The 18,766-nt window shown below is 43.8% G+C and overlaps 1 protein-coding gene across 2 annotated transcripts in view; it reads left to right on the top strand.

The window, feature by feature from the left end:
* PAPPA2 (pappalysin 2) overlaps nucleotides 1-12,571 on the top strand; it is a 268,752-nt gene extending 256,181 nt beyond the window's left edge. For both annotated transcript variants that reach the window (XM_077763320.1, XM_077763319.1), the window contains 2 exons: nucleotides 10,459-10,557; nucleotides 11,940-12,571. In XM_077763320.1, coding sequence (XP_077619446.1) covers nucleotides 10,459-10,557; nucleotides 11,940-12,014 — 174 coding nt within the window. In that variant the 3' untranslated portion in view covers nucleotides 12,015-12,571. The remainder of the gene's footprint in view (nucleotides 1-10,458; nucleotides 10,558-11,939) is intronic.
* The last annotated feature ends 6,195 nt before the right edge of the window (nucleotides 12,572-18,766 follow it).

The following is an 18,766-nucleotide window of genomic DNA, read 5'->3' as shown; positions in this document are numbered from 1 at the left end:
ATTTTAACATTATATATCAATAATATGCATGCTATATATTATTATGACACATATATCTTATATATGAATACTGTGTATATCATACATACAATACTTATGTATATGTGTGTATGTATGTGTCTGTAATATATGTGTTTTCTGTCTATATGACATGTACAAAATAATGTGTATATACACATATATGAAGGAAAGTGAGAATGAGAGAGAACAAGTACTGTGAGTTAGACCCCATGAGCACTTGTGAACGCTCAGAATAACGTAGCTTTAGATGTACTCCCAAGTGCACCATCTTTGTGAAGAGCTGGGCATGGTATCAGAATGGGCAAAAGGTTTTGTCAACTGCTTTGATTTCTTTAAACAGCTCTTTCCACCCCAGTAGTGTATGCTTTCTCCTCAAAATTTCTCCCAATGTGCTTGGTTACTGAGGAGAGAGTGAGAGAGAGAGAGAGAGAATAGGAGAGATGGAGGGAGGGAGGGTAGAGGGAAGGAATGAGAGAGAATGGGGGAAGAAAAAAAATAAGACGCTCAGCAAACAGCAGGAGGGCCAAGAAAAATATTTAATCCAAACAATGAATATTGTCATTTCCTCCCACAGTCTGCATTCCCAGTCATCTTGCACAGGCAAGGCCAGGGAGCCAAGAAATGCCAAGCTGCCTGGCATGGGCGTGCGTGTGGCCGGGCGCCGCGGGGCGAGCACGCGTGGCGGGTCCATCGCCATTCCAGGCCGGCCTCAACCTCCCATGAACTGCAGGCTGCTCGAGGAATCAGAAGACAGGGACAGAGGGAAGTGGAGGCTCACAGTCAGAGCAGGACCCCAGCAATCTACCCCAAGGTGTTCCTCCAGGTGCCTTTCCAGCCCTTTCTGCGGGCTGCTGGTCAGCCACCTCTGTTCAACCCAGCCCATCTCCTCATGCTTCTGCCTCCTCTGCCTCCCAGAGCTATGTGAGCTCTTGAGCAGAGCACGTAGGGCTGGCGGTCCCCCTCATGTGGGGTGTGATCCCAGCACAACAGCTGGTGGAGAACCAAGAGAGGAGGGGCTGTGTGAGTGGCCACCAGCCATGGTGACGTGGGCTAGGCAGGTCCTTCCTGCTCAGCACAGTGGCTGCAGTGGCCTGAATTTCTGCTCCCAGTTTCATTCTTCTGAATCTTCAAATTTGGTTCTGTAAGGGTCTACTGTCAGTGAATCCTTACCCGGAAGGTCATGCTGAGCTATTTTCGGGTGATGTGTTAGAGAGCCTAACTGATTGTGAGAACAGACACCTGGGGAGGCGAGGGAACGACATAGAGGAAAGGCACCTTATCTTGGAGGAAGGGCAGGAGGAGTGGAAAGCAGAAAAATATTCTGCCTTGTTAGTTTAGAAAGACTCTTCTGGAGGGGATCCGTGAGTCTCACATTAAGAATCCTGTGTGCTGTGTTGGCCATTGTGCTGCTGTGGGGGTCTACTGCTCATGGAAGGAAGCATGAATGGAAGTGTCCCTGCCCCCATGGCCTTACAGAGTCCAATCTTGTGTTCAAAGTTTCTATCATTGACTTTGAAACACAGTAGGCTGGCTCCAATTAGCAGGACGGGAGGCAGGAAATTCCCCTGAACAAACAATTGCGGATCCATCCCTCTCTTGGAGAAGAAAGCCAAATTCCGTGCAGCGAGACCGTGTCAGGAGACCTTGCAGGCCACCTCTGCCGTCACCGCCTCTCCCAGCCGCCGTCCAAACAAGAAAACAAAATCACCACAGTCAGCAGGCCCACCAGTCTGGCAGTGGAGAGGCGAATGAGGTCTGATGGTATGTCGTTACTGGTTCTTGCCGGGAGCCCAAGCACAGACTTTGCTCCGTCAGGACTCCGGGAGAACTGCCGCTGTCTGTCACCGGACAGCCTCTTAAGAAGCGTTGCGGTGTGGTTCGAGAAGCAGAGAGGGCGGCAACATCGGATTGGGAGTCACTGGCATAAAATCTGGACCAGCCGACTGCTGGGCGACAGCTGCTCCACGGCCAAGGGCGAGCATGGAGGACGGGAGTCAGACTGTTGGAGGAGAAGAAAGGTTTGAGGGGTTCTTTGTTAAGGACATGGAGGCCAGCTGTGGCCCAGCAGTGACCTTGTGAGTGATTATGGAGACGTGAACAAGGAATAATAAGGATGGTGGCCTGGTCTCATGCAGTTTGGTAGAAGGTAGCTGGAGGTAAGGGCTGAAGGCATAGGGCTTCTTAGCCTGGGTGAGGCCTCCCAGGACATACATCCATCGGTAGCAATGGCTCACTGCTGTGGCATTTCTCAATAGAGGGGCAGGCCACACATATCAGGAGGGCTGTATCATTTGGTTTTTGAGTCCCCACAACAGCATGATGAGGACCCAGGGAGGAATGTTCTCTTTGGTCTCTATCTCTTGGGAAATAGAGTTCTAATTTCGAGCCAACGTTTTTCTGGCACAGATACAGGCAGACTAGACCTGAGTGCCTCAGCTTCACCATCTGGGGCTCCTACCCTCACCCCTACTCCCACCTGGGGGTGACTGAGAAGCATCCGGCTCCATTGGGCCCAGAGGGAAGGCCAGCAGGGAAGTGGGCTGGCGTATGTTTGTAAGTGAGGTCGAAGAGTCTGCACCACCAGGTCTTTATTTGCAGCGAAATGAAAGGGGCTGCTAGGAGGTTATTTTTGGCTGGAAAGTAAGTCACAGAGAGTCTTCTCACTTTCCTGTTTTCCTGTGGTGCACGTCAGGGAAGAGGTGTCTGTGATGGTTTGGGGTTTTTCAGAGGCTAAGATACTCAGGTCACCACTATGGTTTTGAGGAGAGCCTTACTTTCCAGAAGCCAGTCCGGCCTCTCCCACTCTGCTTTTACAATTTCCAGACCTATTTCCCTTGTCACCTGACTCCTTCATGACTCAGATGGTGCATTTGTGGTGAAAGTGAATGGGGCAGGAGGCACGAACATGAGAGCATCCATGGCTTTGACTCTAAAGAATTGCTGGTAGAATCTCGAAGATTTTCTGACCAGAGTCTCTGTGGAGGGAACCCAGACAGCAACCCACAGTGGTAGAAAGCAATGGTAGTGTTCCTGCCGCCTTCATAAAACCAGGATTCCTTGAGTATTTACTGTGTACCGGGTACTGTGCTGAGTGTTCCACCTCCATTGGCTCATTTACTCCTTACAACAGTCTATGAGGGAGGTGTTATTCTCACTCACAAATGAGGACACTGCTGCTTAAAGAAGCCCAGGAATTTGCTCATATCTACAAGGTGGTAAGAAGCAGAGCTGGGATCTCGGCACAGGTTTATCTAACACCATATTCCACACTCTATTCCACACTCTACAGCCTCATCATTTTCCAGAGCAGGAGGTATTAAGCTCCGTGTACCTTGAAGCAGATGAAAATCTTACAGGAAAAGGAAGTCATTTGACCTTATTTTGTTTGCTTTCCTTCTTTACATTTCAACTCATCCCAACTATTTCTCTCGGAAGAATAGGGGTTCTGTACCATCTGATTATTTCTATTCCGAGACCGTGCTTTGGTCGTGGTGTCAGATATAGATAAACTGATTGTAATTGGTATCTCTTTCGGACCCTATAAAGTGGTACATTTGTTTTTTCTTTTTTTTGAGAGTCTGGTGGATTGCACAGGCTGGGGTTTGAAGCCCAATGCAGAAGCTGTGTGAGCTTACCTTGACCTGTAAAGCACAGTAGACCATAGGGTTACACCCCAACTCCTGATCTCGCTCAGGGCCACCAAATGGGGTGCTTCCCTCTGCCCATCCAACAGATTGCATGTCTCCATTGCTTCTCTTTCAATTACATCTTGCTCATCTATTGTTTGTGGAGTAGACTCATGGCTTTCAAGGAAGTACCATTTGCAATTTCAACTGTTACCCTGTATCTCTGCAGGTCCTTAATATCTTGGTATTTGGTGGCTCTGCTGAGGCTTGGATTTGCATCCTCTGGTCTTCAGGGCTGGTAGGCACAAACCAATCTCCCAGTTCCAAGTGAGCCAAGTTCCTTTATTTTTATTTATTTATTTTTAATGTTTTAAAATTTTTATTTATTTCTAGGAGAGAGAGAGAGAGAGACAGTGTGAGCAGGGGAGGGTCAGAGAGAGAGGGAGTCACAGACTCTGAAACAGGCTCCAGGCTCTGAGCTGGCAGTCAGCACAGAGCCCGACGCAGGGCTCGAACCCACGAACCGCGAGATCATGACCTAAGCGAAAGTCGGATGCTCAACCGACTAAGCCACCCAGGCATCCCAGCCAAGTTCCTTTAGATGGCATTGCCGTATGACTGTGTCATTCTATATCAGTCCTCACAAACACAGTCTTCTTATTAAAATATTGATAGTGTCACTTACGAGTTCGCCACCTTGCACAGGCCCAGGACTTGGGTCCCTACCCCCAATCAGCTGTTAAAACATAACCACTTGATTACAGACATTTGCAAACATTCCTAAGGCAGCCATGCTTTCACTACCATCTTACTGTTCTGGGTTTTCAGCTTCATTTTTGTTTTTGGCCCCTGGTAGTTTCTCTTCTTATTATCCCAGCTCTGGAATTGAGAGAATATTCTTAAATTTTATCCAACCTTTTTAGATAGTTTATAGAAGGAGAACTTTTAGATGTTATATTCCACTGTCTCTTTCCACTCTTAAATAAGTGTATACTAATGCTCTGTACCTAGTAGGAGAGGAAGAATGAAAAAGAGATATCTGGTCACAGAGTATGCTAAGGAAATAAAGTTAGCCACCCCCATATTTATTCATTAAAACATTTTTAATGTTTGTTTTTTTGAGAGAGACAGAGAGCAAGCAGGGTAGGGGTAGAGAGAGAGAGGGAGACACAGCATCTGAAGCAGGGTTCAGGCTCTGAGTAGTCAGCACAGAGCCCAGTGCAAGGCTCAAACCCACAAACTTGAGATCATGACCTGAGGTGAAGTCAGATGCTTAACCAACTGAGCCACCCAGGTACCCCTTATTCATTCCTTGAGAAGCTACTGTGGCATTAGGCACTGAACTAGCTGCTGATACTCTGAAGATGGTTAGACTCTGAGTCCTCAATAGTCTATTCAGAGTGTGGAGTCTTATACAGTACATACATATATGGATAAAATATACCATAGTAATGCACAGGTAGGGAGAACTCTCTGGGTCCAGGAAGCCAGAGGAACTTTTCTAGAGGAGGTTATATGTAGGAAACTCTTCCTGCAGAATCCATCTCAGGGTATCTATTTTAATGTTACATTTTCCAAGAAGATTGTGGCAAACCCACAAATGTGAGATCATTGGCACCCTCCCACCCCAAGGGGTGAACACTGGAGGAGGGGAACAGCTCCATTTCCTCTTTCTGTCAGATGACTGCAACGAGCAGAAAAGTATCTGGCTTTAGCATTCTGGGACCCAGAAATAAATGTTTCTGGGTTGCAGGCATCTGCTGATGGGATGGAAACAGAGTTACTGCTTCCTCCTGGGGAATTCAGCCTCTAGGGAAATATGCACTGACCAAGCCCCATGGCCAGAAGGAATGATAGTGCCAGGTAGCTTATTTGGGATAAGCTATATATATATATATATCACACACACACAGCCCTTTTTTGTTTCTCTATTAGATTGTTGGGTTCACTTCATTGTTAATGCTGTACCTAAGCCTTAGCTTATAGAGGTACCAGAGGAATTAAATTACCTGGCATTCCCCATAAATTAAAAGATCAATGAAATCATCAGATAGAGGTAGCATGGTACAGCAGAAGGAATACCAGATCAAGAATCCAGAGAGTCCTCCTCATTCGCAGAATTGCCACCCGCTAGCCTGACAAACCAGACATTTCATCATTTGTAATATAAGAGTTTTGTACTAAATAGTCTTCAAGGCTCCATCCAACCTTAGAACTTCATGTTTCTGTGAGCCTTTAAAAGCGTAACAAAAAGCAAGTCATGTTCTCGTCACCAGGGTTCCTCCAGGGGTCTCAAAGGCCTCACAGGTTTTGCCTGTGAAATTCTTTTTTTTTTTTTTTAATTTATTTCTAGGAGAGAGAGAGAGAGACAGTGTGAGCAGGGGAGGGTCAGAGAGAGAGGGAGACACAGACTCCGAAACATTTGCCTGTGAAATTCTAAAAGTGGCCTTGCAATGAAGCCCAGTCCATATGGATATAGCAGGCAGTTCTTTGGGATGAAAGAAGAATGAGAATCAAGTTGGAGAATCATTGGAAAGCCAGAGATAAAAGAGAAAGTTAGCACACATTCTTGTCCGTATTTACCAGAGCATACATCTACTGCAGGGACTCCATCCAGCATGGCATCATGGCCTCCCTGGAGAAGGGCTTCTTTGGGGCCTGAGGCAACCTCATCAATATGAAGAAACAGACATGGGCCTGATTTGTCCTTCACATTACTAAAGGGTTTGGGTGGGAAATGATGTGGGAGAAAGAAAATAGTGTTAGGCATTAGGCGTAAATGTGATTAGCATCTTCTCCTGGTCTGAAATACTCCTCAAGATGGTAAATCAAGGGGTACTTGGTTGGTGCAGTCAGCTAGATATCCAACTCTTGGTTTCAGCTTGGGTCATGATCTCATGGTTCGTAAATTCGAGCTCCACATTGGGCTTTGCACTGACAACATGGAGCCAGCTTGGGATTCTCTCTCCCTCTCTTCCTCTCTGCCCATCCTTCTGTCCCCTGTTTATGCTTACTCTCTCTCTCTCAAAATAAATAAGCAAACATTAAAAAAAAAAGACGACAAATCAGGATTCTGTCTCATGCCTTACCTATAGGGATATAGTCACTTTTGGCTGAGATCCCAGCCTGTAGATCAGCAGAGGAGAACATCTAAAGTTCAAAGCTAACCTTTCTAAAACATCACTGTGGCCATGCAGCAAGCTGTAGAAGAAAATGCTCTTAATGACATTCAAGTAATAGAGGTATTATCAGCCAACCAGTCAATGTTCATGGAACCTTTCCTGTACTGAGGGCCCACCCTATGAGAGGCTGTCTGAGATTGCCGGTCTCTCTATTTTCTCCTTCTTTTTTCCCTCCACAGTTTGCTTAGGCTTCCCCTCCGAATCATCCAGCCCTAACCTCTCCTCCACAGAGGCTAGATGTAGCAGAGCCAGCCCCTGAAAATTCTTACGGATCCCTACCACCCAAATCTGGATTAGGTACTTCCCTCCTGTCCACACCCCTGTGCTACACTCATCATCATAAGCTACAATTGTTTGCAGTGGGTTCTCTCAAGGGTCAAAACCATGTTTTATTTATCTTTGTATCCCCTTAACAATGCCTGGCACATAGAAGTATGGAGTAAAGGATGATGAATGAATAAATGAATGAATGAATGAATGACTACATCCATAGACAACAGATAGGGCCACCGCCCCCATGCCTAACTTTCCAGAACAACCTTAAACAGAAAATAATACAACATAAAGAATGTAGATGACATAATAGAAAGAATTATCTTTACTTTTGAGAAGTTTCCAAAGTTGTACAGTTACCATAGTCATAGAAACTGATAGCCCTTCCTCTTTATATTTCATCACTCACACACAGCCATTTATATGACCACCTCATCTGTCTGGAGCACAACTAGCTGACCATAGGTATCATCTAGCTCCTGGAGCATAAGAGCATTTCAACCTCTTTCTCAGATCTAGGTACTTACTTCAGGTATAATTCCAAGAACTCATGAAGTGTGTGTGTGTGTGTGTGTGTGTGTGTGTGTGTGTGTGTGTCTTCCTATAAATGAAAATGAAAAATGTTCATGTGGATGACTTTGTATTCTATTAAAGTTATTAAAAGGCATGATAAAAGGAATTTTATAACTTTTTTTTCTTTTGCTAAGATGGTTAAAATGAAAAAGTGTCTCCTGAAGAAATAGTCTTCAGGTATTTGAAAAATTCACATCATGTGAAGCACTTTTTTTTCTGATGTTACTGGAAAAATGAGGTGCATGTATGGGTAGTGACGATTCAACTATGCACACATTGTGCAGAGAAGCCAAGCCTTGTGCCCTTCCTTGGGGTAAGTTTCCTGCGACAAGTAGTGATGTCCCAAGCTTGACACCTTTCCATTATTGAGATTTTGATCTAATCTACATCCAGTCTTCAGATACTTTAAAAACTTTGGATCGATTAGTCATTTTTCCCTTCCTATTTTTTCCATTGTAATGTTGGACTCAAGCCGTCAAGCTTCCCAAGCACATGTTGCTATAGGAGACTCTGTTTGTTTAGGGTGGAGTCATTGTTTTTGGCAGGTTAAGGGAAGAACAATTAATTCTAATAGGTATATAGTAAATTAAATACTTGGGTCTTGCCAACATTTTCTATGATTTTCTGCTCCTTTTCATAAATTCATTTTTCTTCTCAGATGACCCCTTTAGAGCAGAAAAGAAGCAGTTTCTAGAAATCATGTTTGGGCGATAGCAATGAACATTCCATCAGCAGGTAGAGAAGGTCACCGAGACCTATTTCTGCTCTTTTCAACCTATCTTCCCTAGCGTTCCTAAGAAGAGAAGCCATCCTTGGGGAAGATTTTGGGAAGGAGGATCCCCCTGGATCCTTTATTAATTCATTCTAATGTTTAAGTTGTTCTTACAAAAAGAAAGATCTCCCTTTAATTCTCCATACTGAAGACTGTACTTTTATATGTAAAAAAAAAAGTATTTTGGGTGATCTTTGGATTTTTATAGACAATAACATGAAAAATAAAGAAGGAACAGATTAAGTTTTGCCAATGAGTCAGTCATGGCTGGAGAAAAAGTAGCAGATGCAGTGTTAGATGAGGAAAATACACTCCAAACACTTGAAAAAGAAAAAGGAAACTCTGGGGGAATCTCAGTAGATATATCTTGTCCTCCTGGAAGGACCCAAGAGCATTTACAGGTGTTAAGGATGCAGCTAGCTGTATTTTATAGGGCTGCAATTATAGACCCAAGTTCTGATTGTATAGTTATCCCAAGTTCTGCAGAGCCAGAGTAACTGGCTTCAGTGTTAAAGACAAATGCTCGTCTCAAAATCTTTGTCTTCTATCCCAGTGAGGCCCTTGTTGAAAACAGAATTCATTTTTACTTCCTGCTCTCAACTGACTTCGCTGTACAGCTGTGCAACAGCTGTTGAGTTCCACCCCACAAGTACCAACTTTTCAGTGATTGGCAAACTGGTATACATCTGGAATGATGTTCAAATGACCTCAGGACCCCATAGAATAAATCAAAACATTGAAGTAATAATTTGGATGAGCTCGTTCTGATGTAATTCAATTGCTGAAAATTATTTAATGGCCTTTTTTTTTTTTTAGTTTTGTGATCTATCTCATCAAAGCACAGTGAAATAGGGAACAGTCCATCTATTTGATATTTAAGGAGGGTGGGGGAAGAGAAAGTGATTTAAACATGTAAACTGGAAGGCGACCTAAGAACTCAAAAGTCTACCAACTGTCTTGTGGTACAAAGAGTTTGACCACAAGATGTTTCCTGAGGCTTCGCAATTGGGCATCCACTCAGGATGGGAAGCAGCCAATGCGATTGAGTAGGTGGGTTGGCTGGTATGCCCTCCAGGATGCTGTGGGACACTGTTTTTCTCCAGGAGTGGTTCTAGGGAAACAATGCATTGGGCTTCGGAGCTTTTATTTTAACCGCTTGTTGCTGTTCTTATCATACATTCCCTTTTGGGGAGAAACACTCCATTAACTCTGGTTTGGCCTGGTCCCCTTTCCCATTTTGGTTTCTGTTAACTTGCAGCAGTAACAGGAATGAATGGAAACACTTTTGCTTTCTCTCCTCTACCCCTATGTCTAGCTGCTGAGCTTTAGGTGGCTGTACATGTGAGACTATTTATGTTCTAGCACTGGGGTTCCAAGCCCTAGGACCCCTGCATTTTAGACAGACATCATTTGAGTCTTCACAGCACCTCAGGACCACCAAGGTCTCTAAACACAAGTGGCAGCAAAGGGGTGGTAGTTATGGTTCTTAAACTGGGAGAAGGAGCAGAAAGTCAAGACACATGACTTTAATCCCACACTCTGCTTGACCCTAGCTATGCAAAGCAGGGCAATTTTTGTCATCTCTATGCATCTCTCATTTCCTCACTGATCAAACGGGAACTGTAAAGCCAACCTTGCTGGCTCCACAGGCTTTTCATGATGATGAACAGGGTTTGAATGTGTGAGAATATTTTGTAATCTACATGACTTAAAGACCTATTATTACAAGGTGAACAAATTGGCCAAGGAGTTTAAGTGAACCATTCTGGATCCTAGAGTTGGTCAGAAGCAGAGTTGTTGCAAGTGAAATTTGACAAATCCTTGGGTCTAATGGTCTCGAGACTTTTCAGCTTCTTGAGAATGTTAGGTCAGTTTGTATCCTGCCCCTCAGGTGCTCTCCCAGAATACCCCTGGAGTTCCACGGATTATGGTGGGGTGAGGATAGGTGGGAGAGTTGGGCAAAGCCCAGTAGAACTGTTCTTAGACACTGACGGTCTCATGCCTTCACCAGCCTTTCCAAGCAGATGGGTGGTGTGATACCATCAACAACCGGGCCTACTGCCACTATGATGGGGGGGACTGCTGCTCTTCCACTCTGTCCTCTAAGAAGGTAAGCAATCCTACCTGCAGGTGACAGGCAGGCAGGATCTCCAGAAGTACACACAGGGGCTTTGGGTTGATTCTCCTTCATAATTGGTGTTTATTCAACATTCAAGAAGGGAATTATAATGAACAAACGTTTAAACTTATATGGTGGCAGGATTAAAGGCAGTGATTTTAGGTGAGGTGGTTATAAAACGCTAGTTCTCTAAGGAACTCCTTCAGAAAAGCCATGGCTTTTGCTACTCAAAGACTCACATCTGCTTATAATTGTCTAGGATATACCTCTGTTGGCGGGGAATTATGGCCTCTACCCCCGTTGGTAAGATTACCAAAGAAGTGATATCCAATTATTAATCTTTGTAATTAAATTAATACTCCTATATAGTATAGTATAACCATATTTCTAGTGTATGTTACATGGCCACCACAAGCTACTTGGAGAACTCCCTAGACCATATCCTGAGCAGTAGTCTTTTTCTTAATTCCTTTTATCCCTACGTCTCTTCAGTGTACTTGGATTATTAAATGGTATGCCCATCTATCTTTACATCACTTGATTGTCCATGCCCAAAGGTTAGAATTCTTGCCACTTTTTATATCATGTGTCCCAAGATGTCCAATTTTCTCTGAAGCTAACTGCATACACTCGGAAAGTATGTTGGCAGCAATGCAGGCAGGTAGAGAGCACCTTTTGCTGGATGATTTTGGCATGGAGTAGAGATAATTACATAGCAGGAAGGCAATCCAGACACAATGGGTAGAGAGATGCATTGTTTCACCAAGCCAGAGTATATCCTGGGTTCAAAGTGGCCAGAATCTCATGCTCATGAAGACAGCAAAGATGATCTTATGGCTCCAAGATTACTAAGAAGTAGAAGTCATAGAACTAGGGTGTAGAGCCTTAGTTTTCTGGATGGTAGTGTCATGACATTGAGTTAAGTAACCAACCTCTCTTGGCCTTCCCTATAAAAAGAGAATGCTAACATTCATCTTGCTTAATTCACAGGGATTTTGTGAAGAAAGTAATAGCAACGAAAACATTATCAGAAGTTTTTGGCATTAGTTTTAATATTAGCAGCAGTAGTAACAGGTGTTAGGTGCCTGGCAATGTGTGTTTTGTATCCATCATTTTATTTAAATCACACTAACACCCCCTGGAGTGGTTACTGTTGTCCTTCGACACACATAAAAGTGAAGCAGGGAAGATTTACCTTGCCCAAAGAGATATGATGTGTAAGTGAAAGGACTAGAGTGTTAATTTCAGTTCTGTGATATTAACAGTAATCCCATACTTCCTCTGGGACCAAGTGAGAAAAGCAAAAGCCGATTGAAAAGTATGAAGCTTGGCACGAAAATGGGTTATTTCAACTTCTCTTTAATTTCCACTAGGTCATTCCATTTGCTGCTGACTGTGACCTGGATGAATGCACCTGCCGGGACCCCAAGGCTGAAGAAAATCAGTAACTCTGGAACCAAGCCCCTCCTTCTACCGCCCTGGCGGCAGTAAGAAAGAGAGGCCTCCACAAAAGGACACAAAAGGTGAACCAAGAAGAAAGATCATGAGATAAAGGAAGAGCATGAGAATCTTGTAGAATGCAGGAGGGTATTTGTAGGTACCAACTATTGCATCAAGTAGCCCAAGTAGGGGAGAGTCATAGGCAAAAGTTTCTTCAAAGGGACAGTTGACTAAAAGTGGAAGGAGAAATATGATAGATATACAAGGACCCTCCTCCCCCATTTATATTCTATTCAACCCCATCCTCACCTCCTGCCCTGCTCCCCACTCTGTACCCTGCCAACTATTCAACCCCACCCAGCTTGTCAACCAATACCAAAATACTAGAAGTTGCCAGGGACACTCTGTTAACACCCATTGTGAATGGATTGCCATCTTTCAGGGCTCATCTGCTCTAAACTGGCTCCCTTCCTTTTGTGTAGTCTCCCTTAGTAATGACAAGGTTAGTTATTAATTCTTTGTAAGTATTTAAACATAATTATATAAATATATTATATATATTATATTTTTTGCTGTCTACTAAGCTAAAAATTATACATTGTTCCACACATGCTGCTGTGAAGTTCACATCCAAAATGAATACTGAGGATTTGAGGACAGAAAGACAAGTTCTTCTGCCATCTTTCTACTGATGAGGGTTGGCAGGTTGAAAGGGAAGTGTAGAAGGAGAGAGAGAGAGAGAGAGAGAGAGAGAGATTAGATGGAGTTCTTGATACTAACATGCCAGCTAATTATCTTTTCAGGAGCAGGAAGCTGGACCCAATTTGAGGAGATGGAGGGTTGGTATGGTAACATTAAGAGGCATGGCAGGTTAGGTTGGGAGTACCCATTGCTGCTAAGTCCAGGAGAACCAGACTCTAGTTCTTGTGTATCTATCCAAAAAGAATATATTCACTACTTTTCACTTCTTGGAACTCTTATTTGGAATTGATGAGACCCCAGATTCTCTACACTTTCAAGTGTGGCTCTTACTAGTTAGTCAATAAATTTATACTGGGGCTGGGATTGCCAGGATTACAGGAACTCACACATTCCTCCTGCTTGGCCTGTGGTCTCACTCCTTCTAAGTCCCCAAGCCTGGCCGTCATTAACAGACACATGACCAATTGCTGATTTTCGGGGGTGGGGGGGAGAATGTCACAGACATGACCATCCCAAAAGTGGGAGATGATGGAAGAATAGGCAGAAATGAAGGAGCCCAGGGAGGCCATAGAGATGGGAGAGCCCATGGGTAAGTCACAACCTCACACAGGAGGATGAAATGAGTCAAAGAGATTCAGCCTTGTTCTAAGTCTCCAAAACAGATCGGAGGGGAATTAGTCCAGCGATGCAGAATCTGAGGTAAATTCTATTAGAGTGCAACATATCAGATCTGTGACCTAGAGATTTTGATTTGAGCAAGCTTTGGAAACACGTGGAGCAAGGGTGACACTCTGTGGGAAAAGAGAAGAATTTCAACTATTTAGGGTCCATTTCGTTGCCATTATCCTTTCTTGTTCAATAAATCAATGGTCTGTAGGTAAGATGATCACCATGTTAACCTGCCTCTATTTACCTTCCAGACTTACTCTTCTTGCACGTGGTCTATTGCAGTTGTTTTTGGTAACAATTTCTGGGTTAGGCCTTGGGGAAAGAGCATTAACCTCTTGCTCAACATGTCAGTTTGTCATCTCAAGAAGGGCTGGAGGCTTGCTTCCCTCAAAGCTTCTTCTCCAGTGGCAGCAAAGAACAGGACAAAATTAGAGTGCAACCTTGGTCTCTGAATCATCTGCTCTTTGGCTCTGACCACAAGCTCTCTACTCTTACCACCAACACTAAAGCAATGGCTTTGCAAATAGGAAGAGGAATTACTACCTACCACTATCTTGAGGCAGATTTCACATGAGAAGGAAAATATTCTGGAATGGGAAAACAATTTGTCTCTAGGGATATAAAATGATGATGGGACTATCATTGGGAAAAGGAAAAAGCGGATTGCCCATCCGAAAAGTCCTTGTCCTCTATGTTTTTAGCCATAATGGAAACCTAGGTACCTACCATTCATTGGATTCATATTTAATACCCTAGGAAGAGACCAAATATTTCTGGGATTGTAGTAGGTTTTGATATGGAAAGGATAGTTAAAAAGTTTAGATCCTCCATTTTTCACAAAGTTGTAACATTGTTTTCTTGGGGAGAATATCCAAACTCTTGGAAATACATCGAGCTTTGTATCAGCGAATCCTGCTTTGTCTGAGATTGAGGCAACAGAGCAGGCATGTTGGCTATGGCCCAGCTTAGGAAGGCTACAGCCCCCTACGAGCATGTGAGCCTGCCGTTCACGCTAGTGTGGGTCTGTACTCAGTCTCTCCATAGGGGGAAGAGTGAGAACACTTCTCTGTCGGATTTCATTTACAAACATTTTATTCTCCATTGGCGACATCTGCAGTGCACCACCACCCTGGGAAGATGAGAGGGCAGCTCCTGTGGTGTGTGGAAAGCCCTTCTGGCTGAAGGCTGCCTGGCCCTACTCCACCATGGCTATTCAGGGATGGCAGGCTCTCCCAGCCCTTGTCCCTGGAGCCTAGCGTGTTGAGCTCTCATGTCACTAATAAGGTGGGAGGACTGAGCCACCATGGCCATAGCACCCCAAGAGATATCAACTCACACTCAGTCCATGTGGTGGTCTGCACTTGGGTGTCCTTACTCATCCATGGGGTAATGGAGGACCTGTCCCATAGGACCCTTCTTTGTTCCAAGAAAGAAGGGCCTATGCCTTTTTTTTTTTTTTTTGCTTCTCTTTTCTCTAATAACTAGGGGCTCTAGTGTCAAGGCTACCCAGGACTAAGCTGACTCTGGTGGTTTGTGTGACAGTCCCCAACCAGAGAGATGAGAGGAGAGTGAGGACAGATGGGCAGCTGGCAAAACTGTACATGAAAGGGAAGAATTACTCTTGATTCTCTCCTTTGCTTCCCTCCATCACAAGACATTGCACTTGGCATTTCCTTTACTCTGTGAGATCACTATTGAGTGCGTTAGTTAGCACCCCAAGGGGTTGGCTTGATTGGGAACACAATGAAAGGAGCTGATCTACTGTATTGTAATGTAAAACAGCTACAGCCAGTTATTTTGTAAGATTATAAGGTGTTCATTAAAAAATCAGCACAGAAAATGTGAAATGTCTTTGGTGTCTTATTATTTGTTTAAATCAACCATCACTTCCAAATCGCTTCCCATTCACTTGTGCCAGGTCCACACATCGTCATCAATTAATTGATTGATCATTCCTTTTAGTCACTTAAAAGTGATTTATTAAGTAAATGGCACGTGTAGAGAAAATAAACATGAAATTTTATGAGATGAGATGACGTGTACCAAAGCAGAGCACTCAGTAGTGATGTGTCTCCTGGGCTGTAGAAACAAAGCCCAAGAATCACTTACGGGTCAGAGGAAGTAGGTGGCACTCCTGGATGCCAAAGGTACATAGCGTTTGATGGATGGCCCAAGAAGGAGGCATATAAGCTTGGTAGACAGAAATGGGAAGAAGGAAAGGATAGTCCAAGCAAAGTGAAGATCAGGGCTGAAGATAGGATGTAGGTTTGGGGAGAGGCTGGGTGATATTGGACATCACTGAGGCATCCAGGTAGAACTTGGCTAATGTGCTATGCATTTGGCAAACATAATCTCATTTAACTCTCACAGCAAAGTCTGCAACTTCCATATTCTCATTACATAGATAAAGATAGCAAGTGTCGGTCTGGTGAGGAAAGTTCCTTAAGTTTGCATGAGTGTCTTTGTTTTAAGCCTGGTTCTTTTTTTAAATGTTTTAATGTTTTTTTTTAAATTTATTTCTGAGGGAGAGAGAAACAGCATGAGCAGAGGAGGGTCAGAGAGAAAGGGAGACACAGAATCTGAAAAAAGGCTCCAGGCTCTGAGCTAGCTGTCAGCACAGAACCCGACGTGGGGCTCAAACCCATGAACTGTGAGATCATGACACGAGCCAAAGTTGGACACTTAACTGACTGAGCCACCCAGGCACCCCTATTTAAACCCTGGTTCTGTGAGCCCTCAGGATGCAAGAAGCAAAAGAAAAATGGTGTTTAAGAGGACGTGCGTGAAAGGGAAGGGGGAGAAATGGAGAGAAATATCAAAGATGAGGTCTTTGCATTAAGCCTATATGCCCTTGAAGATTATCATCACTGACAGAAAAGGGAAGCCAGGATGAGTGATCTTTTGAAGAACGCACCTATATTTGCAAGTTGATAAAATCAGTTTGGGGACCAGATAGATAGTTGGAAATTTCCTGTGAAGTAGTGTTCAGCACACTGGAGGAGGCCTCTGCAGCTGGGGACAGCTTGCCAGGGTCTCTGGTCATGAGAGGCATCATCTGATGGCCCGAAGGGCTGGGTGGTTGTCTTAACACACCTGTTAGCCATTTGGTAAGTCCCATGGAATAGATAGGTGGAAATGTGTGCTTAGAACTTGGGGGAGAGGTTTGTGACCAGAAATAAACATTTGAGAGTTAAAAAAAAAAAAAAAGAAAGTTACCTGACATTTTCTTTATGGCTCACCAATTGCTTTCTTATGCTTTATTGTTACCCATGGGTGAGGCAGAGCAACACCAGCTTTGTCTGTTTCCATTTTACAGATGAAGAAACTGAGTGTTGGATTATTGACAACTTGAAGTCCATGTAACTAAGTTCAGCTTGGGCTGGGAATCCAAGTTTTCTGTCCCTCCAAGGCAATATGCACTCTACTACATGGTGGTTAGCCCACAAGACCCAGCGTGAACCCATACCCATATTAGGTGGGAAAGCTAAGTGTCTTTTTACCTGTTTGTGTTTCCAGGTGCTCACTGGCTTCCTTGTGGCTTTGGTAGTAGCTGATGGTAGGAAAGCTGAGAGTTTTCTAGAGTACTCTTCCAGGGCCCTCTTTTCATGCCAGGCCCTGAGTATAAGCAGATGCCCCTGCACATGGCAGCTAGGCCAACTGGACGGAGTCTTCTGGCAAGGCTCCCTTCTCCCTAATAGCTTCCCCAGGGATAGTCCTGGAGAGAGACTTTGGAGCTCTGGTTTCCATTGACTGACAAACTTAAATGACATGATGAGTCACCCATTAGCTGGGAGACTCACTACTCTTAGATTGAGGCTAACCAGATGATGAGGGGCTGAGCAAGGGGAGGTTGGGAATGAGAAGGTTTTCCACTTATAAATAGCCCCATGGCATCTCCAGAGTGGGCTTGGGGTCTCTTTTTAAGTCACCCCACAAAGACCACTGATTTTGGATCCACAACATTTTGGGTTGCCTATTGGTTAACTCAGAAAGAAAAGTGTGTGGTGGTGAAAAGTTCTATATCTCATAGTACTCCATGCCCATAAAATCTACCTGTGCCTTGTGTATTTGGGCCTGGAACGAGATAAGACTGGTTTAGAGACTAGATGGTTATTTTCAAGTCTGCCATAGTCATTTTCCTGTTCAGAATCCAGTCTGTTGGTCAACTCCTTGGGAAGTGTGTGTGATTGGCTACATTCAGCAACTTGCTGATGATCCCTTTTATTTCTCTTTCTTTATCCTGCTGCTACTAGATCTTCAGGTAACATTGCCTGTACTGGTACCAGTAAAAACATGTGTGACAATGGCAGGGTACACTTTTTAAAATGTTTATGTTAGAGAGAAAGAGAGCATGAGTGGGGGAGAGAGGCAGAGGGTGAGAGAGTGAGAGAATCTTAAGCAGGCTCCACGCTCAGCATAGAGCCTGATGTGGGGGCTCAATCCCACAACCCTGGATCCTGACCTGAGCTGAAATCACGAGTTGGACCCTCAACCAACTGAGCCANTGAACATGGGGGTACATGTGCTCCTATGCATCAGCATTTCTGTATGGAAGGGTTCTTAAAAGATTCTTAAAAGAATCTACAGGTCTTGTTAAAATCCCAAATCAGTATCATAAAAACATTTCTAAACCCTGGAAGTTAGTCCAGAGTAACTGCAGTTTGTTAATGTTCTTTGAATCAAATTTCCTTTTAAGGATAATTTAATATAGACAGACTTCCTTTTCTTTGTCTTTGTCCACATGAAAGTCATTTATTCAAATGTAAAAAAAAAAAAGTTAAAAGGAGAGTGTTGACTTTTTAATGACCAATCATGTATCAATTTGTCTTTCCTCCTCATAACTGCTATCAGTTGCCTTTTCAAAAATATTTATACACATACAAGTCATATATTTAAATCTCACAAAAGGCCATAAAATTTAGAGAATTTCCCCATAACACAGCTCCATATGCACAGGTCACAGTGCTTTCTGAATAGTAAGTCACACTGTGTTAGGACACAAATGACTTCCAAGGAATGATTTTGTTGGTGATGAATCAGTAACCTTGAGAATGACCTGTAAGATCCCATAGCTTCTTAAAATGTCCAAGTAGCCTCCACTCTGGGAAATATTGCTTATTAACTCAACACTGCTAATGCCTTTTCTACTTTGATAGATGATCTGCTGCAGGGAGGCTGGGGCAAGGATGACTGAGTCTGGACCTTGAAGGTCAATACATACGATGTATTAATGACTCATAATCTGTGGGCAGCAGCATGGTGATCTGCAAGGGGCTCAAGCTTTTTGCCTGACAAATCTGGATTGGAATTCGGACTCTACCACTAACTATATCTCTCATCTAGTTACTTAACCTCTCTGAGCCTCAGTTTCCTAAATATCTACCTTTGC

The sequence above is a fragment of the Crocuta crocuta genome, unplaced genomic scaffold (genome assembly GCF_008692635.1).
Source record: "Crocuta crocuta isolate KB4526 unplaced genomic scaffold, BGI_CrCroc_1.0 scaffold3, whole genome shotgun sequence".
Lineage (NCBI taxonomy): Eukaryota > Metazoa > Chordata > Mammalia > Carnivora > Hyaenidae > Crocuta > Crocuta crocuta.
This window is presented reverse-complemented; position numbering and strand designations above follow the sequence as displayed.